At 35.0% G+C, this 22,500-nt stretch overlaps 2 protein-coding genes across 2 annotated transcripts in view; one reads left to right on the plus strand and one right to left on the minus strand.

The window, feature by feature from the left end:
• The first annotated feature begins 5,179 nt into the window (after positions 1–5,179).
• On the plus strand, positions 5,180–14,321 carry LOC137641298 (cilia- and flagella-associated protein 251-like). The gene is made up of 5 exons (XM_068373725.1): positions 5,180–5,216; positions 11,143–12,001; positions 12,609–12,639; positions 12,848–12,940; positions 14,259–14,321. Exons 1-5 carry the CDS (start codon positions 5,180–5,182, stop codon positions 14,319–14,321), a joined length of 1,083 nt encoding a protein of 360 aa, XP_068229826.1.
• Positions 14,322–14,469: 148 nt separating this feature from the next.
• The window catches only part of LOC137641299 (uncharacterized), a 39,039-nt gene continuing 31,008 nt past the window's right edge, over positions 14,470–22,500 (minus strand). Inside the window, exons 3-5 of the mRNA XM_068373726.1 lie at positions 20,507–20,732; positions 15,245–15,286; positions 14,470–14,510 (exon numbers count right to left, since the gene is read on the minus strand). Of these exons, the coding sequence (XP_068229827.1) occupies positions 14,470–14,510; positions 15,245–15,286; positions 20,507–20,732 (309 nt within the window). The remainder of the gene's footprint in view (positions 14,511–15,244; positions 15,287–20,506; positions 20,733–22,500) is intronic.

Raw genomic sequence — 22,500 nt, forward strand, 5'->3', positions numbered from 1 at the left:
GAAAAATAGTTCAATGCACCTTGCGAGTAGGCCTATGCAGTATGTGTGTTTATAAACAGCTGATTGTGGAAGTGAGCTGAATTTTATATATTTATAACATTTAGATATCTATTATAGCAATTTATTCTGATTGGATTATGCCCCCAAAAATCTGTCTGTATATCATTATGCATTATATACGAATTATTATTATTATCATTATTATTATTATTATTATTACTAGCCATGCTACAACCCTAGTTTGAAAAGCAAGATGCTATAAGCCCAAGGGCTCCAACAGGGAAAAAATAGCCCAGTGAGGAAAGGAAATAAGGAAATAAATAAATGATGAGAATAAATTAACAATATATCATTCTAAAAACAGTAACACTTATAACATTTATAACTTGTATAAAGAAATAAATTCCATTATCTGCTTTTCTTGGCATCCTGCAGGAGAGGACCGTGTGACGGTCGATAGCCATAGAACAAGAGATAACCGAACATCCAAAAACATTTCCCTCCACCAATGGGTCCACAACCCTTTATGGGTCGCAGTATTTGTGTACTTTTAGCATAAGTGTTCTTCAAGCTGTACTACTAGGTAAGATTTTAAAAGCATTCTGCATTAAATACTTTGACTGGTTACCGTACCATATGCAACATGTATGTAACAAGGACAGTTGTATTATCTGTCTCTAGTCTCATATCATTTATGTTAATACATACATACAGACATTATATATAAATGAGTCTCTCTCTCTCTCTCTCTCTCTCTCTCTCTCTCTCTCTCTCTCTCTCTCTCTCTCTCTCTCTATATATATATATATATATATATATATATATATATATATATATATATCAGAATATATTCTATTCGTACACAAGCACCAATATACAGTATATCCATATACTGTAAGATTATATAATATGCCTACAACATATACTATAGGCCTACCTATAGATAATTGCATAAAAATCGAATAAAAAATCGTACATACCTCAGAAAAACATATCACCGACCGACGATCCCTAGAACTCCAGTTTAAATCTACCGGAAGACCGAATCGAATAAACGGCGCAAAGAATAATAACATGGAATAAAATCAACCACATTCTCCGCTCCAATGAAAGGTAAACGGGTTGGCGCCAGCGAAAATAAAAAAGCTCTAGTCGAGGCCACTCGTAAGAAGTCTCGAGAGACGGAATGGTGCAGAGGAAAATAAACCTTATGGCCGTGGCACAGTTTTCGAAAAAAGGACAGACCTTAACAAAAAGATGGAGTTGCCTTTTAAGGCAAAACCACCCGATAGATTTAAATGAATGGAGAGAGTATTTGGGGAGGGGGAGATCGGGGGGGGGGGGGGGGGGGGGTTGTATTGGGGGAGGGAATGAGATATGGATGTTGCTCTTGGTAAAATAGTAAAGTTTCTCACTACAGAAGCAAGATCTACATTTCTCTAGACTTTGGACAGAAAGGGCTGCGAATTACGATGGCAACTTTGGCAATTTAAGTAAAAATTAGAATTGGAAACGGTTGTAGACTATAAACAATGAGAGAGAGAGAGAGAGAGAGAGAGAGACCGGGCGCGTGGGCAAGGCAGAGACTCAATAAGCCGAGAAAACCCATCCTTGACCTATCCACGCAATGTGAAACTTCGTACCGGAAGCTGTGAGGTCAACCACTCTCCACAGAGCAGTAGAGAGCTCGTGCATCTAATTGATTTGCAATCATTCAGTCTCCTGGCACTGACAATGCATTGAAAATTGAATATACCTTTTTAAATGGGTGGTAGGATTCCTGTGGAACTACTACTACTACCACTACTACTACTACTACTACTACTACTACCCCACCATAACCCTCAAATATGCGGTCCCTCCACTTAAACTAAACATCTCTCCATATCATCCTTCACCTTATCTCTCCTAGCACTGACAATGCACCGAAAATTAGATATTCCTTTTAAAATGTGTGGTAGGATTCCTGTGGAACTACTACCCCACCATAACCCTAAAATTATGGGGTCGGTTACCTGATGCGACCCCTCCACTTCCACCAAATCTCTTCTCTCCATATCATCCTTCACCTTACCTCGCAAACTAATTCTCCTTATCTACTCAACTGAGCTACTCAAAATCTACTATGGCTCTAATCAATGCTTCTACGAATTTCGTGTCAAGAGTAGTGCGTAATTTGAAGGGGAACATGTAGTGCCATAGCTCAATATATACGATAATGGGATTGTGGAGGGAGCCGTCAAAGTTCCGTTTTGACATGTCATAAATACTAGGCCTAAACCCGCGGAATCAGAATACCATTGCTATTTCATGAATTATAAATACTAGGCCTAGACTTGTGGAATCAGAATACCATTTCATGAAATATTATTATCATTAATAACCAAGATACAACCCTAGTTGGAAAAGCAAGATGCTATAAGCCCAAGGGCTCCAACAGGGAAAAATGGCCCAGTGAGGAAAGGAAGAAAGGAAATAAATAACTAAAAGAAGTAATGAACAATTGAAATTAAATATTTTAAGAACAGTAACATTTAAATATCTTTTAATTTCTTAACTATAAAATCTTAACAAAAACACGAGGAAGAGAAATAAGATAGAATAATGTGCTTAAGTGTAACCCCAAGCAAGAGAACTCTACCCCGACACAGTGGAAGACCATGGTACAGAGGCTATGGCATTACCAACAAATTACGATCAAAGCATTCAAAACTGCAAGGGTTACTTGTTGCTGTTTACCTAATTTTCCAACGCCCCCTTTGTAAAAGTTAAGGCCATCCACTAAACCGACAAATCTCCACCAGTCAAACAATGTCCCGTCCCTGTTAAATAGGACACGGCAACTTTGAAATGTCATAGGCTTGTCCTTATGTCAGAAAGATTGTTAAAATTACTTTAAAAATTAATAAGAAGCAAATTGCAAGAGGCAGTCCTTGATGATTACGGAAAACAACTATAAACGCCATAGGCTTAGGTGGCTTCAATCTGCGCAATAGTAGCATAGTTTTTTTTTTCTTTTTTGCATAGGCTTGTCCTTAAGTCAGAAAGATTTGATAATATTACTTTACTAATTAATAAGAAGCAAATTCCAAGAGGCAGCACTTGATGATTACGGAAAACAACTATTAAACGCCATAGGCCTAGCCGACTTCAATCTGCGCAATAGTAACATGTTTTTTATTTTATTTTTTATCTTTTTAGTGTAGTGAAAATAACAGCTAAGTACTAAAATGTTCCTCAAGCCAATAAAAGTTAAAAAAATTAAATGTAGACATACTTACCGCTTAGTTTACGAGGCATGGTGACAAGACGATCTTAGGCCTACAGAATCCGTTGAAGAAGACTAGTACACCTGTCCACACGTAGACTAATCCACTTCGGTAACACAAAATCCAGTTGGTTTTTTTTTTACACAAACTGACACAATATCCGTCAGGTAATCATTGTATTTAACATCTAAATGACACTGAGCCTATATATCAATTACTAGAAAAGATTCTCGTACAAATTTGTAATTGTTTCAATAAGGCTGTCACTGATTCTAAAATACCTTTCTAGTCGTATAGCTTAAGCACCAAACGAAGTTAATTCATCTTTAATTGAAAATGCTGCATTAGTATATGATATAGGTATCGTTCGAACAAGGATAAATTGAAAAAAAAAAAAAAGCAAAATAGGAAGATTTTTCACATTAATCCAACAAAATTTCTAAACAACCACAAGGTTAATTCATTCTACGTTGTCAATAATAAATTCAATGATTAATTCAAGCAACTCAGAATTCAACGCAAGGTAATTCATTTTTCATATGTCGTGCTAAAGTCATTCAGTATTGCTCGTATCAAATGCATCATTGACATGAGACTTAAATATTTAATAATCATGACTAAAATTTGAAGGCCGTCATGATGAGTTTACGATTTACACGCTCAAAATAACTTCGGTATACCAGATATGTTATATATGTTATAAATATTTTCTTTATAATGCCGTTAACACATTTTTAAAACTTATAACTCATAAAAATAATCAGCAAGGGGTGGTGTGAAAAGTTTTGACCGTATTAAATGGAAATAAACTACTCGAGTGTATATATATATATATATATATATATATATATATATATATATATATATATATATATATATATATATATATATATATATATTGTTTAAACAAAAAGGCTTTGACAAATAAAACAGATTTCAAATCGACAATAAAACAAAGCGAAATTTAATATGGTTAACCAATCACATCATGAAGTGGTTATGAATTTTGAAAACTACATCACGTGACAATTTGCTCCCATGACGAAAAACTATATATGAAAGATTATTGGAACTTTAGGGTACAAGACAATGAATTGATCAAAGAGTTTGTTAATAACAAAATAGAGTAATCGGGTTGATAACTTTACGGATAGCAGGTTTAGATGTTTTTGTGTCGAATAATATTGTTGTTATATATTTTATTTATTATTTTATTAACTTGATGTGTGAGCAATGCTTATGTAAAGGTACTTATTGTATATAATATAAACAAAACATTATTATTATCAAGACGATATGAATAGATATTTAAGATAAATTTAATCGAAAATTAATCTTTTTAAAATCTAAACTTTATATATATATATATATATATATATATATATATATATATATATATATATATATATATATATATATATATATATATATGTGTGTGTGTGTGTGTGTGTGTGTGTGTGTGTGTGTGTGTGTACTAGTGTTCAAAAGAATATGTCGTTACGAAACGGTCACAGCAATTCGAAAAAACGTTGACAAAAAAACAGTTATTTACACAAGAGTAACGTTAACGTAACAGAATCTTCGCGCTAAGCTAATTATGACGGTTGTTACTGACACCACTCTGGTTAACATCACCCAACCGTACTTCACCATCAATGGCCAAAAAAAAAACTATCTCACTGCTTTCTGCGACCACTAAGCTCACGGCTGGACTTGGCAAGCTTCCATTATGCGAACAAAGGCTTCGAACGCACTTAAGAGAGAGTTTCGGAAACTTCTTCCACCTCCAAAGGACGCGATTTTATCTTAGCACCACCAAGAGCAAAGAGATGCTACATCCAACCCGTAGCACATCCTCAGACACACTGATGATGACGTTCTCAATCTCAACCACGTTGGGCGGGTCCATTATGGTTGAGCAGGGGAAGACTGTCCAACAGGTGGTTGGTAAGTTATCACATATGATCATTTCGTTTAAAAAAGGAGCTATAGCAACATCTGTGGCGAAGTCACTTCTTTCATTTTCTGTTTGCTCCATTTTCTGTTTTATTAAGCGAGAATCTGAATGAACTGAAACTTTATTGCTCGTTTATATATGACCTTGACAGCTAATAGGCGACGTATGACCGTACACACAAATGCAGTTACCGGAACAATTGCAATGTGAATGATAATGCAGTTTATGCTTGGGTAAGCAGTCACTACACAAACCATGAATAAAGTTGTAGTAAATACAAGGGTGAAAATTACAATATCTATAAAAATATTATGAAAATTAGTACTACTTTCGAATTATCAAAATTTAACAGTGGCCTAAAAAGTTGGAACTAAGGCCATCTATAGAATATAATAATATAATTATATTGAATGGAAGAAAATTTTCATAATTATTAATCAATTATTAATTATTTAACAATACAATAGTACAGTAGTATACATAAAATCACCATACGTTAATGACAGTTGCAAAGAGACATTTTTCAAATATAACAAAGAAGCAAGTTCCATCAACTGAAAATCTCCTATATTCTATACTAGTGTAAGCGGCCCGTCAAAAATAAGGGTTGGATATTTACACATGCGCACACGAGCACACTCTACCACCTCTCACCAGGGTATGACTCTCTCTCTCTCTCTCTCTCTCTCTCTCTCTCTCTCTCTCTCTCTCTCTCTCTCTCTCTCTTTCTCTCCTACCAGAGGGACGGGGAGCTGGTCATGACCGTTAAAGAAATAGTTACCTACCTATCTATCTATCTATCTATCTATCTAAACAGGTATAAAATACACGTGCATTACAAACTCCTTTCCACTTCAAGAGAGTTTTTAGTTATGGTAAGCAGCTCTCCAAGGAGAACACTCTATTGTACTCTAGTCTTAAGGTAGTTGCAAGGCCTCTGCCTTGCAATGTCTTGGGTTATATAAACTATATATAGCCAGACACTTGCTCTTTATTATATAGGGGAGATAATATAAACTACGGAGGATAATCAGTTTAATATACAACTAAATAAAAATATCAACTACAAAATTCAAAACAAATATAGTCACCGAAAAGTACTTCTGATTAAGAGTACAGCTATAGACTCACTTGTACTTATTAATGTACTAATATTGAAATATAATAAAATCTAACTAATATTTAGAGTTGTGAACATGAAAATATGGAAACAGTTCAAGGAAATTTTGAAATTTTCTTTATATCAACATTGTTGTTGATGAAGATGTAAAATGAATAAGCATAGCATTGTAAAAAAAAAAGATTAATAATTTTCGTTCATAACAATTTCTGCTAAAAGCAAAATGCACAACATTCACAGATCGGCTTAAATACACGCAGGCATACATAGGCCTACATACATCCAAACATACATGCATACATACATAGGCCTACATACATCTAAAGGTACATACATAAATAAGTCTACATACACATAGGCCTACATACATACATACATACATAGGCAGACATACGTCTAAACGTACATACATACATAGGTCTACATACATACATAGGGCTACATACATCTAAACATATATACATAGGCCTACGTACATCTAAACATACATACATACATATATAGGCCTACATACATCTAAACATATATACATAGGCCTACATACATCTAAACATACTGTATATACATAGGCCTACATACATCTAAACATACATACATACATACATAGGCCTACATACATCTAAAAGTATATGGGGTATTTCGAAAATGTATGAATAGCAAAGACTGCGAAGGATATTATTGCTATTCTATTCTCTACTACCTTCCAACCAACCCACTACCCCCAAACTCTCTCTCTCTCTCTCTCTCTCTCTCTCTCTCTCTCTCTCTCTCTCTCTCTCTCTCTCTGTTGTGCATGTTTGTGTGAAAATATGTAAATATACATAAAAAAAATAAAAGAGGCATATCACGTGCCAGTAGAACTTCAAAAGTTTAAAGTTGCAGCAAATGTTTTTATGTTGAACAGGCTGACGTAAGTCTTTTTATAGATTATATATGACATATCAGTTTTGACGTTGTTACTGTTGTAGAATGATTTATTGTTAATTTGTTCTCATCATTTATCTATTTCCTTATTTCCTTTCTTCACTGGGCTATTTTCCCCTGTTGGAGTCCTTGGGCCTACAGCATCTTGCTTTTCCAACTAGGGTTGTAGCTTGGCTAATAATAATAATAATAATAATAATAATAATAATAATAATAATAATATACTATCATCCACATTTCGTATCGGAAAATTAAACGAAGAAAAAAATCTGGGAAAAATAAAACACGCAAATAAAATTACCATATATGACAAACACCGGATTTATTTGTTTAAAACAGTTCCGCCGATATTTTCTCTATTATTTATAACAATAATGTTCCATTTCATTAACACGAAAAACCAAAGAGTATTGAAAAATACACACTGGCACCTTAAGAATAGCTTTCACAGTTATTTTAAACCATTTAATAAAAACACATAATTAATAATCACTAGAACCCGAAGAACTTTAAGTAGAAAACAAGTAATGGCAATCAATGATTATGTTCAATCTACCTTACAATTCATTAGGATATTATTATTATTATTATTATTATTATTATTATTATTATTATTATTATTAGCCATGCTACAACCCTAGTTGGAAAAGCAAGATGCTACAGGCCCAAGGACTCCAACAGGGAAAAATAGCTCAGTGAGGAAAGGAAATAAGGAAATAAAGAAATGATGAGAACAAATTAACAATAAATCATTCTACAAGCAGTAACAACGTCAAAACTGATATGTCATATATAATCTATAAAAAGAATTATGTCAGCCTGTTCAACATAAAAACATTTGCTGCAACTTTAAACTTTTGAAGTTCTAATGGCACGTGATATGCTACAACCCTAGTTGGAAAAGCAAGATGCTATAAGCCCAAGGTCCCCAACAGGGGAAATCATGAACTAAAGTTCTTTCTTGACAGTTAGCCCAAACAGAGGATTCCCTCTAAAGGCGGGTTTACACGGCCGAACAGCTCGGCGAGCCCGGTTGTCGAACCTACTTGTAGAACGGCTCGAAGAGCTTTCAGTCAACCAAATAGCCCGTTTACACGCTCGAACATCAATTCAAACACAGGGTTGTCGAACCAGGCTCGACGAGCTGTTCGCCCGTATAAACCCCGCTTAAGGCAGAACCATACTTAGCATCTTAAACGCTCCACTTCACACAGTATAACTCAGACAACCTGAGGACACGCATCTCATATCAAACTTCTGTACATATCTAAGATGACTTAATATTATGAGGCAAACGATCAAAGGTTTAAAGGCCGGTCATAAATGGCATAGACAGGGGAGAGTGACACTGCCCTATCGAGCAGGACAATGCCCTAGAGGCTGACCATTTATATATATATATATATATATATATATATATATATATATATATATATATATATATATATATATATATATATATATATGATCAGTATCCAAGCCCATTCTCCACCCAAACTAGGACCAAGGAGGGTCAGGCAATGGCTGCTGATAACTCAGCAGATAGACCTGTAGGCTCTCCCAAACCCTTCTTCTTTAGCTCAAAAGGATGGCGAGTTTGTAGCGACCAAGAAACTAACGAGTTTTGTTCGGGCATACTATTCTATCTAATTTCTCTTCCTCTTGTTTTGTTAGTTTTTATAGTTTATATACGAAATATTTGTTTCAATGTTGTCACCGTTCTTAGAATATTTTATTTTTCCTTGCTTCCTTTCCTCACTGGGCTATTTTCCCTGTTTGGGCCACTGGGCTTATAGCATCCTGTTTTTCAGACTATGGTTGTACCTTAGGAAGTAATAATAATAATAATAATAATAATAATAATAATAATAGTGGGGCATTCGACTCGATGAAAAGCTGTTCGAACAATTTTGAGCATTTGCAAAAAAAATCCACATACATATTGCCCTCTTGCACTGCATCGTATAATAATAATAATAATAATAATAATAATAATGGGGCATTCGACTCGATGAAAAGCTGTTCGAACAATTTTGAGCATTTTCAAAAAAATCCACATACATAATGTTGCACTGCATCGTATAATAATAATAATAATAATAATAATAATAATAATAATAATAATAATAATAAAAATAATAATAATAATAATAATGGGGCATTCGACTCGATGAAAAGCTGTTCGAACAATTTTGAGCATTTGCAAAAAAATCCACATACATAATGCACTTGCATTGCATCGTGCCATCCTGCATTTGGGCCATTGCCCTACGGACCACAGTTCATTATCCCCATTAAACAGGGACTTTGCAACGAGGATACCCGATCATTAAACGTATTACTGTGGCAAATATGAACAGCAAGTGTATGACCATTCGCCCGTCCCTAATCCCATTCGGAACTTGCTTTGAAACAATAGATCGTTTGTATAATCGAGTTACCCATGAATAAACCCCCCTCCTCCCCCCTCCCCTTTTCATTAAGGGTAAGGGAGGTTATAACTAAGGGTAGAGGGTTGTCATGACTAAGGGTAGGGGGTTCGAAATATATCATACACATGAGTACTGCAATGTATTTTTTTTTAATTACTGAAAGGAGCTTATGTCAAAAATTAATGTGGGAATTAATTTGCACATTAGCCAATTAACACGTGTGGATGCACATTCAACTACCGGGCTCTTTATACATTTTTTTCTAATGGAAAAAAAATCGCAGAACGGTCGACCCCAGTGTTTTTATGCATCGGTGGAAATCCATTTGAATAAATGAATCGCATTAATAGATTGGCTGAACTTCCTCTATATATATATATATATATATATATATATATATATATATATATATATATATATATATATATATATATACACACACACACACACACACACACATATATATATATATATATATATATATATATATATATATATATAATTTCATGCAGTATGTTTCCTGAGTTCTACGTCAGCAGAATAAAGAGAAGGTATTGTTAACGTTGCCAATATAAAAAATATTCAAGGCATGATCATGAATACTAGTATCATAAACATATACACACGCACACACAAAACACACACACACACACACACATATATATATATATACATATATATATATATATATACATATAACATATATATACTTTATATATATATATATATATATAATATATATATATATATATATATATATATATATATATATATAGCATGAATACATATGCAATATATGGTGCATTTCATAAAAAATAAGGAGCACAAGTTTACAATGCTTATTTAATTAATCCTGAAAAGAATATACCTATTAAGAAAAACTTATGATAACCTGCAACAATTTAGTCTTGGAACATGAAAGCAGTTAAAAACGTGATTTTAAAAACATCAAATTAATCTCTCATTGTTCGTTTTTTTTAATAACATCTACATAGCGTGCAAAAAACCTGCAAAAAAAATATATCACATAAATGGTGCCTCGTTAGGTTAAACGGAGTCCAGGTTTTATAACCGGAACAATGGCTGCTGCGTCAAAGTAGCCGGATGTGAAACATTATGATTTTTCAATAATAAAACGACGAGAATTATGTTAGAGGACCAATCATCAAATAGATAACCCCAATCCATATCTGGAGTGATGACGATGATACACGCGATTATCATGACCTGTCTCTACTGAGGGTGAGCAGTGGCACCCTAGCAGTACCAGCTAAACTCGACTGAATCCCTCGTCAGGCTGGGAGGAGCAAAGAAAGGAAAAGTCCCCTTTGAAACCCTCGTCAGGATGGGAGGAGCGAAGAGAGGAAAAGTCCCCTTTGAATTCCTTGTCAGGCTGGGAGGAGCGAACAGAGGAAAAGTCCCCTTTGAAACCCTCGTTAGGCTGGGAGGAGCGAAGAGAGGAAAAGTCCCCTTTGACTCCCTCGTCAGGCTGGGAGAAGCGAAGTGAGGAAAAGTCCCCTCTAAAACCCTCGTCAGGCTGGGAGGAGCGAAGAGAGGAAAAGTCCCCTTTGAAACCCTCGTCAGGCTGGGAGGAGCGAAGAGAGGAAAAGTCCACTTTGAAACTCTCGTCAGGCTGGGAGGATCGAAGAGAAGAAAAATCCCCTTTGAATCCCTCGCCAGGCTGGGAGGAGCGAAGAGAGGAAAAGTCCACTTTGACTCCCTCGTCAGGCTGGGAGGAGCGAAGAGAGGAAAAGTTCCCTTTGAAACCTTCGTCAAGCTGGGAGGAGCGAAGAGAGGAAAAGTCCCCTTTGACTCCCTCGTCAGGCTGGGAGGAGCGAAGAGAGGAAAAGTTCCCTTTGAAACCTTCGTCAAGCTGGGAGGAGCGAAGAGAGGAAAAGTCCCCTTTGACTCCCTCGTCAGGCTGGGAGGAGCGAAGAGAGGAAAAGTTCCCTTTGAAACCTTCGTCAAGCTGGGAGGAGCGAAGAGAGGAAAAGTCCCCTTTGACTCCCTCATCAGGCTGGGAGGAGCGAAGAGAGGAAAAGTTCCCTTTGAAACCTTCGTCAAGCTGGGAGGAGCGAAGAGAGGAAAAGTCCCCTTTGACTCCCTCGTTAAGCTGGGAGGAGCGAAGAGAGGAAAAGTTTCCTTTGAAACCTTCGTCAAGCTGGGAGGAGCGAAGAGAGGAAAAGTCCCCATTGACTCCCTCGTCAGGCTGGGAGGAGCGAAGAGAGGAAAAGTTCCCTTTGAAACCTTCGTCAAGCTGGGAGGAGCGAAGAGAGGAAAAGTCCCCTTTGAATCCCTCGTCAGGCTGGGAGGAGCGAAGGGAGGAAAAGTCCCCTTTGAAACCCTCGTCAAGCTGGGAGGAGCGAAGAGAGGAAAAGTCCCCTTTGAAACCCTCGTCAGGCTGGGAGGAGCGAAGTGAGGAAAAGACCCTGAATCCCTCGTCAGGCTGGGAGGAGCGAAGTGAAGAAAAGGCCCCTTTGAATCCCTCGTCAGGCTGGAAGGAGCGAAGAGAGGAAAAGTCCCTTTTGAACCCCTCGTCAGGCTGGAAGAAGCAAAGTTACGAAAAGTCCCCTTTGAATCCCTCGTCTGGCTGGGAGGAGCGAAGAGAGGAAAAGTCCCCTTTTATTCCTTTTCTGATGTCGACTATACCCCAAAATTGGGGGAAGGGCCATGGTAGCTATAATAGACATATTCATACAGCCCCACCAAACCCGATCCCAACGCCAACCCCATCCCCGGAGTCTAAATCTTCAATAGCGATAAAAAAAAAAAAAATCAAAACGAATCATTATAGAATAGAAAAAAATCGATTCATTATTATGATAACACATGAAAATAATTAAAACTGCTAATTCATTCAATATTCCATTATGATTTTGTTTTTGATAATATTTTTGTTTACGTAGGTCTTTGTCTGAGGGAGGTTCTACAACACAGGTAAGAGAAAAAAAGATAATAAAAGCTAAAAAATCAAATTAATTATGAGCGGAAATGGTTATTGTACTCGATAAAAAAAATACTTTTAAAAAATAATAATTTCATAAAGACATATTTCCTTCACAGACAAAGGCTCAAAGTCAGGGTGATGATTCCATAGATAAAGCCACGATGTAAAATCTAATCAATTATGAACCAAATTTATTAGGATGAAATGAAGTCAGGATTCAACAAGACTGCCGATATATGGGAAGACGAGCGCTTTCCTCTTTGTAAGGGGAGAAGAGACTCTTTAGCTATGGTAAGCAGCTCTTCTAGGAGGGCACTCCAAAATCAAACCATTGTTCTCTAGTCTTGGGTAGTGCCATAGCCTCTGTACCATGGTCTTCCACTGTCTTGCGTTAGAGTTCTCTTGCTAGAGGGTACACTCGGGCACACTGTTCTATCTTATCTCTTATTTCTCTTCCTTATGTTTTGTTATATCTTATTTCTCTTCCTCATGTTTTGTTAAAGTTTTTATAGTTTATAGTGATATTTATTTTAATATTGTTGCTCTTCTTAAAATATTTTTTTCCCTGTTCCCTTTCCTCACTGAGCTACTTTCCCTATTGGAGCCCTTGGGCTTTTGGCATCCTGCTTTTCCAACTAAGGTTGTTGCTTAGCAAGTAATAATAATAATAATAATAATAATAATAATAATAATAATAATAATAATAATTGAATTGATGGATTTACCTTATATACTAGTTATATTTACAGAACAATACGCCACTCCCAATATCTCTATGTTTGTTCGTACGTCTACTGCACCATATTGAATGTAAAGAGACCTTGTTCAATAAGTCAGTCCTATAAAACTAGTCAGGACTTAATCTTCTATTTCCTATTTTCATTTTCAATGTGGTTCTTTTGCATCTGAGCATCACGTTTCCATATACACACACACACACACACACACACATATATATATATATATATATATATATATATATATATATATATATATATATACATATATATGTATATATATATATATATATATATATATATATATATATATATATATATATATATATATACATATATATGTATATATATATATATATATATATATATATATATATATATATATATATATATATATATATATATATATATACAGTATATATATATATATATATATATATATATATATATATATATATATATATATATATATATATAATATATATATATATATATGAGAGACATTATGGGCTTGTATGCCATAAAACCACAAAGCTGATATTCAATTTATTGAATATTAAAAAAAAAGCTACATCCAGAACTACCAACTCTATAAACAAAGAAAAATGTAACCGACAATGCATCATCTTTCTCCATAAAAACCTAAAAGAACGACCAAAACAAACTTCACCCGACGTCGGATGCTCCAAGCAACGAACAAATAAACTAACTACAAAAGCTATAAGAGTCGTTGCCGCATAGAAATAACAGAGGATTTACGCCTGAATGCAATGAGAGAGTAGGTACTCTCATGACTCGGATAAAAGAGGTTAATTTCTCTTGGCGGTTTCTTGCCAATACGTTTGCAATTTCCCCGCCTCTTTCTCCTCAAGTCCGGAGATACAGATATTGTGATCGTTCTTTTAGGGATTATGGACCTTCGTTCTAAGGCCTAGTACATTTATCTCTCTCTCTCTCTCTCTCTCTCACTCAGAAGGATTGCTATTTGTTTACAATTTTGAGTTCAAGTGATGACCATACCGAGGCGCCTTTAGTGATACACACAGAACCTTTTGGATTCGAAAAAAAATAAACTTTCAGATTTTAAAATTGTCCTTGGCAAGTCTTAGTGAATTTCGTAGTTCCTAGATGTGTAAATAAGCGTTAAAGAAAGTTAAAGAGATAAAAAGCAGTATGGAAACAATAAAAAAACACAAGACGTGGCAAACTTGACATTCTTAAATATGAGAGACATAAAGGAAATTCATTAATCCCAATAATAAAATAAAGCTAAAGAGAAAGATTGCTTGGATACTGAAAATGACCTTTCTCTGAAAAAAACCGATAGTTAATCTACATCATTTACACATGGCAAATACTATTTATGAAAACATGAATTTTATGTTTGAATATGAGTTATCCAGAAAGTAGAAGCCATATTATGCAATGAAGGAATGTATGAATGAATGTATAAATCAATGAATGATTGGTAGTTATCTGGCATCATAACATCAATGGTCATTGATGATGATTGGGGTATGTTTAATAAAGAATAAATAAATTGAGATAAAAAAAATAGAAATTAATACATAATTTAATGAAACATTTAAAATTTCGAAGACCTTTCCTTGAAACCCAGACTAAACTTATGTTCTTTCTGTGTTTGTCAGTGTTGAGAGAGAGAGAGAGAGAGAGAGAGAGAGAGAGAGAGAGAGAGAGAGAGAGAGAGAGAGACAACAATAACATAACCTATATATTATCCAAATAAAAAAGCGAATATTTACAATTCCCTGAAAAGAAACACCATATTAAAAAAATACCATGCAAAAATTATCAGTTATTTGCAAAATTATTACATGATATTCATGTTTTATTTTACCTGGTCGGTATACTTGAAGAATCCCGTCGGCTACCTGCTTACCTGAAAAAGAAAGAAAATAAATTTCAGTTATGTAGGATATAATACTTATCTGTAGGTATCATTAACACTGAAAGAAAATACAATGCAAAAATCAAATTTGCTAAAAAGTATTTTGCATATATATATATATATATATATATATATATATATATATATATATATATATATATATATATATATATATATATATATATATATCTATACACACACACATATATATACACACACATATATATATATATATATATATATATATATATATACATACACACACATTTATATATATATATATATATATATATATATATATATATATATATATATATGTATGTATATATACATACACAAACACACATACATATACATGTATACATATATGTGTGTATATATGCATATATATACATATAAATATATGCATACATACATATATATATATATATATATATATATATATATATATATATATATATATATGTGTGTGTGTGTGTGTGTGTGTATGTATATATTTTCCTTAAAATTTTCTGGCAAATAATTGACGTTTTTGTTGTGCGTTAAATACTTCCCTGTTTAATGATTGATAGACTGATTGTACAGTAGAATAAAACCCCCACACTAGTGTCACAAGTTATGAACTGGACAGTATCAGAAAAAAATTATCAGCGTTCACATAACCTTCAATAAAACATCGAACCCATTTCCAATTTTTTTTTAACCCAAAAAGAAAAAAAAAAGGAGGAAAAACAAAATGGTTACACCACATTTTCCCTGTGAGAAAAGAGAGAGAGAGAGAGAGAGAGAGAGAGAGAGAGAGAGAGAGAGAGAGAGAGAGAGAGAGAGAGAGAGATAACGCCTCCATCTTAATTTGATTTCCCAGTGTGAGACACAAATGGAAAGAAAACAATTCCAGACAGTGAGTGGCAGCCAGCTGTTTGGATGAGGGTTCACTGTATATATACACATACACACACATGCACACACGCACGCACTAATGTACGTACGCCAGAGTCACAACTATTCTATGTTGGACTTAATAATATAAAAAGGTTTAGACCACACAAGGCAAATCGTTAAGGGAGCATGCTGGAATGTGGAAGAGCTACCATTTCTCTCTCTCTCTCTCTCTCTCTCTCTCTCTCTCTCTCTCTCTCCTCTCTCTCTCTCTCTCTCTCTCTCTCTCAACCAGTTCATTATCTAAAAAAGTAATCAACAACGACAACAACAACAACAACAACAACAACAACAACAATAATAATAATAATAATAATTATAATAATAATAATTTAGTTAAAGGGTTCAGTATTCTTTCAGGTGTTATTACCTTTAGTTCTTAATCATGTATGTCTATAAAATCGGACACGTCTCCCAAAAATTTATAATAAATAAAAATTCATATTTAATATAGCCCTTATGTTTTACTTGGATATCAAGAAATGTACTTTTACACAATTATACAAGATATCTCTCTCTCTCTCTCTCTCTCTCTCTCTCTCTCTCTCTCTCTCTCTCTCTCTCTCTCTCTCTCACTCTCTCTCTCTCTCTCTCTTGTAAGTATATATACATAAATTATATCATAACTAGCTTTGATATATGAAAAATACGAAAAATTGCCCCTTACTCTACCATTTCCTGAATTCTTTACAATCCATTTAAGAAAAAAAATGGTAAAATGAAGTTTATTTCAAAATTACATAAAATCTGCATACTCCTATGGCAATAATTATTGTCAGTAACGAGATTAGAAAAATCTTGAATCATATTTGTGTATTTGTCTAAGAAGTAATAAATGTCCACTGAACATTAATTATGAGCACCTTAATATAACAAGAAATTAATTAATACTGGTTAATACGATTATGCACCTGAGGAAAATATGTAGTTATTAGTTATTTATTATTCGTCACTACTGTATATACCACAAAGCGAACACCATTTTGGTACATATATTCTATAAAAATAAAATATGTGGATTAAGATATTATTAGCTAAAATTATTTTTGGTTAATATTTTAAAATATTTTATTTGAATTGTTCATTACTACTTACATCGTTTATCTATTTCCTTATTTCCTTACCTCACAGAACTATTTTTTCCTGTTGGAGCTCTTGGGCTTATAGCATCTTCCTTTTCCAACTAGGGTTATAGCTTAGCTAATAATAATAATAATAATAATAATAATAATAATAATAATAATTAGTTATAAACATAAGGACCAACAAAGTCACAGACCAGACAAAACACATACTAATACCTTCAGACATTTATCTTGAAGGTTTAAAGGTCTCTCATGAATGGTAGAGTTAAGGAACAGGATAATGCAATAGAGGCTACGTCTCCATCAAGCTAGTACCAGGAAGGGTCAGGCAATAGCTGCTTAGGACTCAACAGGTAGAACTATAGGCCCCCCCTATTAACCCACATCTCAAGATCAAAAGGATGGTGAGTTTGCAAACGCTACAAGAAATTATCGAGATTGACATGATCTCGAAATCCCACCCAGCAGAATACCAGGCAGAGACGTTTCTAATAGGCTACAGTACGTTTATAACCACACAGTGACACACACCTATTAACAAAATATAAATTTACGTACTGATACCACAATTACAAACATAATGAAACGTACTTGATAATACAGCATTGTTAAAGACATATACCTGCTAACACGCTGAAAGATAAACACCTATTTATGTACTTGCAGGCTGATATTGGGGGGAAAAAAAATACAGACAGTGGTTTTGGTGGTATATTAGGAACGTTCCTGCCTGGCGATCTCCCGGACTGGGGTTCGAGTCCCGCTCAAGCTCGAAAATTTCTTGTAGTGCCTGCAACCTCATCATACTTGTGAGCTATGGTTTGGGGAGACTATCGGTATATCTGCTGAGTCATCAGCAGCCCTTGCCTGGCCCTCCATGGTCATAGCTTGTATGGAGAGGGGGCTTGGGCGTTGATCATATGAATATATGGTCAGTCTCTGAGACATTGTCCTGCTAACCAGGGCAATGTTACTATCCCTTGCCTCTGCCATTCATGAGTGGAATTTAAACCTTCAAACATACTAACATAAACAGATATTTAGAGAAGCGATGAAATGCCAGTGGATTAATAACGTCCCTAAACATTATTTTATTTTCTAGATATACATAAATAAATAAACACACAAATTCTAAGTTTATTTCTTTTATCTGTTTATACACAAGCGACACACGCACACACAAAATCACACATGGAATATAGCATACTTTTATCTTGTTATACACAGTCAAAAACCACGCACACACACAATGACACATGGAATCTAGTATACTTTTATCTTGTTATACACGGTCAAAATACACGCACACATAATCACACGTGAAATCTAGTATAATTTTATCTTGTTATACACAGTCAAAACACACGCACACACAATCACACATGGAATTTAGTATACTTTTATCTTGTCATACACAAAGACACATCCAAACTTAACATTCGCCTTCACTGAAGCAGTAGAAAAAAAAAACCGAACCTGTCAAACACCGTCACAATCTCCACGAAGAATAAAAAAAAAAAAAAAAAAAAAAAAAAAAAAAAAAAAAGTCTCTTCGGCGTGATCTCAGTGTCACGATCAACTGTCTTCACTTGGTCTCAAGAGAAGCATTTTGGACGTCGTTTATCATACAAGACTTTGAGGGATTATCTTCTCTCTCTCTCTCTCTCTCTCTCTCTCTCTCTCTCTCTCTCTCTCTCTCTCTCTCTCTCTCTCTCTCTCTATGTGTCTTCCTCATTCTTTTCTTTTCTTGGCATTACCTGAATGGAGAATTTTTCCGTGACAGCTGTCATTTTTTTACTCTCAGTTTTGGGTAAATAACTAGGACTACTGTTCTTCAGCTGCACCCATAACCTTTGATGGATGAAGAGAGAGAGAGAGAGAGAGAGAGAGAGAGAGAGAGAGAGAGAGAGAGAGAGAGAAGCGTTCCGAACTATACCTGTTAGTAGTTTAACTGCCTCATAATCTTAAGAGAGAGAGAGAGAGAGAGAGAGAGAGAGAGAGAGAGAGATAGAGAGAGAGAGCTCTAACCATACATATGTAACCAGAAACACAGTTAATAACTATACTTTATAAATACCAATGATAAAATACCATACCACTGACATAACTAATAACTACAGTATTTATCATGCAATGTCAAGAAGGAAAGACACCACTCTCACAGGCAGAAAATTTCCTTCAATCAAATTTGTCACGAAAACATGTGAGAAAAGTACACCCGCATTGTAAAGAAGGAAAAGACGCCGAGCGATGATATTTACTTGAACCAAATCTAATTTAAAGTTTTAAAGGCCACTCATGAATGGCAGGGGCAAGGCACAGTGACATATTGATCAGGACAACGCCCTAGAGACTGACCACATACACATATGATGAGCGCTCAAGGCTCCTCTCCACCAAGCTAGGACCAAGGAGGGCCAGGCAATGGCTGCTGATGACTCAGCTGATAAGACCTATAGGCTCCCCAAACCCCCTTTCCGTAGCTCACAAGGATAGTGAGGTTGCAGCAACCAAAGAAACTAACGAGTTTGAGCGGGACTAATAACGTCAGTCTGGCGTTCACCAGTAAACGATGTTACCACATCGGCCACCACAATGTTACAGGTCAACGAAACCACACACGTTGTTTCGCAGAAAATTCATTCAGAAATTCATTTTCCCAGGCGAATTCACCCTTTGTGTTCGAAGACAGAATACTTGTATTCAAAATTATAAACATTCTCGGGAGTGGATCGAATACAGTAGTTTGAATATGAATAAATATGTGTACAATGAATCTATTTAATAACACGAAATGCGTGTTCATGAGATTTTCATGTGAATAAAATATGTCGGGGTATATCCATACAATAATTTGCGGTTAATAAACTAAATATCTAGACTCTCCGTCATCCAGTTCGGGGCTAGAATTCATTACAACTGGGTCTACATAAAAATTTAAGAGTGTAGGTATACAGTTGGCTCAATTCAGATAAACTTCATGGGAACCTAAGGAGACGTCAGTGTACCGGAATTAATGAAGTCAACTGTACAATTGGATTCTGGAGTCCGAGGTACACTTGCTCCGAAAAAGTGCACCTTATTACACCCTTACTTCATGTTGAGTAACCAAAAAGATAATGTATGGTGATCTGGCAGAGGTGGTGGTGGTGGTGGGGGGGGGGGGGGGGTGATCACAAGAACTCACCACACAGTAAGGGTATGGCTGGGAGCACTTCCTCGGAGCGAGGTGTACCAGTAATTCCTGTGTCCAACTGTACTTTGTTCGTGGATTTGGAATGGTACGTAATGTCCTCAGGGTCGGGTCTTACCGCCTTAGCCCTTTCTTTATAGTGACTTGCGACATAGAATAAAAATTTCTTGACCAGTAAGAGATTTAAAAAATCAGAGTTATTTTCAATTTTAAGCCACATCTATAAGAAGATTAAATCTGAGTAAGGTTTAGGTCACTAATCGCCCCCCCCCCTTTGGGTAATATTAAACTACCAAAGTAAAAAAGGGCAATATTATGAAATAATATGAAACTTCATAAACACATCCAATAAACAATTATTATTATTATTATTATTATTATTATTATTATTATTATTATTATTATTATTATCATTACTATTTTCTTTAATGAATCAACATTTTCCCCAGATCAACGTAATTTTTTTTTTATAACTTTATTATTATTATTGTGAAAAGCGTAAACGACTGGGTTTACCCCTCACATTCTACTAATATTCTCCCCTTGTAAATAATACTGAACCTATTAAAATATAAATTAATGGAATAAACCACATAAAGCAAAAAACCAAACACAATCTACTCAAAAGAAACCCTAACCTTTTTAATTAAGAGCTTCATATGAACAAAACACCAGCAATAACAATACATAAAGAGTACTGACTAACAAGTAAAAAAGAAATAAAAACAAAAGATAACGAGAAAAACGTCAACAAATCTAAGCGTGTTCCAAAACATCACGTAACAGGAACACGATTAGAAACAACATTTGAAGTCTCCCTTATTGAATTACCTCGTCACGAAGCTTCCGGGAGATTACTTCAGGACTTGTGTATGACAAGATAATGAAATTTATGTACCGTCTTATATAAATACTGAGATCTACGGTACACTCGGGCACACTGTTCTAATTTCTCTTCCTCTTGTTTTGTTAAAGCATACTACCGCTTGAGTGTTATGGGGTATTTTGACTGGCCAGACAGTACTACATTGGACCAATCTCTCTGGTTACGGTTCTTTCCCTTTGCCTACACATACACCGATTAGTCTGGTCTATTCTTTACAGATTCTCCTCTGTCCTCATACGCCTGACAACACTGGGATTACTAAACAATTCTTCTTCACCCAATGGGTTAACTACTGCACTGTAATTGTTCAGTGGCTTCTTTCCTCTTGGTAAGGGTAGAAGAGACTCTTTAGCTATGGTAAGCAGCTCTTCTAGGAGGACACTCCAAAATCAAACCATTGTTCTCTAGTCAAGGGTAGTGCCATAGCCTCTATACCATGGTCTTCCACCGTCTTGGGTTAGAGTTCTCTTGCTTGAGGGTACACTTGGGCACACTTTTCTATCTAATTTCTCTTCCTCTTGTTTTGTTAAAGCTTGTATCGTTTATATGGGAAATATTTATTTTCATGTTACTGTTCTTAAAATATTTTATTTTTTTCCCTTGTTTCCTTTCCTCACTGGCTATTTTCCCTGTTGGGGCCCATGGGTTTATAGCATCCTGCTTTTCAAACTAGGGTTGTAGCTTAGCAAGTAACAATGATAACAATAATATAGTAAATATTTATTTTAATGTTGTTACTGTTCGTGAAATATTTCATTTTTCCGTTTCCTTTCCTCTCTGAGCTATTTGCCCTGTTGGGGCCCCTGGGCTTATAGCATCCTGCTTTTCAAACTAGGGTTGTAGCTTAGCAAGTAATAATGATAATAATAATTCGTTTTTATCTTCATGACAGATTCGCAACGGGGGTGTTTACCTACTAAAATTATTTCTTTCTTTGTCTCTTTCATAATGTTGTATCATTCACTGTCCACTCATGCAGAGACAACATTACACTATTTTGAGGAGAACTTTACTCTATTTCCAGAGAAACTTTATTATATTTCCAGGCTATACTTATTCCATTTCCAGAAAAATGTTGCCATATTTCCAGGCTATATTTATT

The sequence above is a fragment of the Palaemon carinicauda genome, chromosome 5, assembly GCF_036898095.1.
Source record: "Palaemon carinicauda isolate YSFRI2023 chromosome 5, ASM3689809v2, whole genome shotgun sequence".
NCBI classification, from domain to species: domain Eukaryota; kingdom Metazoa; phylum Arthropoda; class Malacostraca; order Decapoda; family Palaemonidae; genus Palaemon; species Palaemon carinicauda.

What these genes read in the sequence shown, in the direction of transcription:
- LOC137641298 (XM_068373725.1), top strand. Translation starts at nt 5,180, where the DNA reads ATGGTTGAGCAGGGGAAGACTGTCCAACAGGTGGTTG. An exon ending in AAGTCCCCTTTGAATCCCTC is followed by an intron (nt 12,002 to 12,608) that starts GTCAGGCTGGGA and finishes TTGTTTACGTAG; the next exon opens with GTCTTTGTCTGAGGGAGGTT. An exon ending in AGGGAGGTTCTACAACACAG is followed by an intron (nt 12,640 to 12,847) that starts GTAAGAGAAAAA and finishes CAAATTTATTAG; the next exon opens with GATGAAATGAAGTCAGGATT.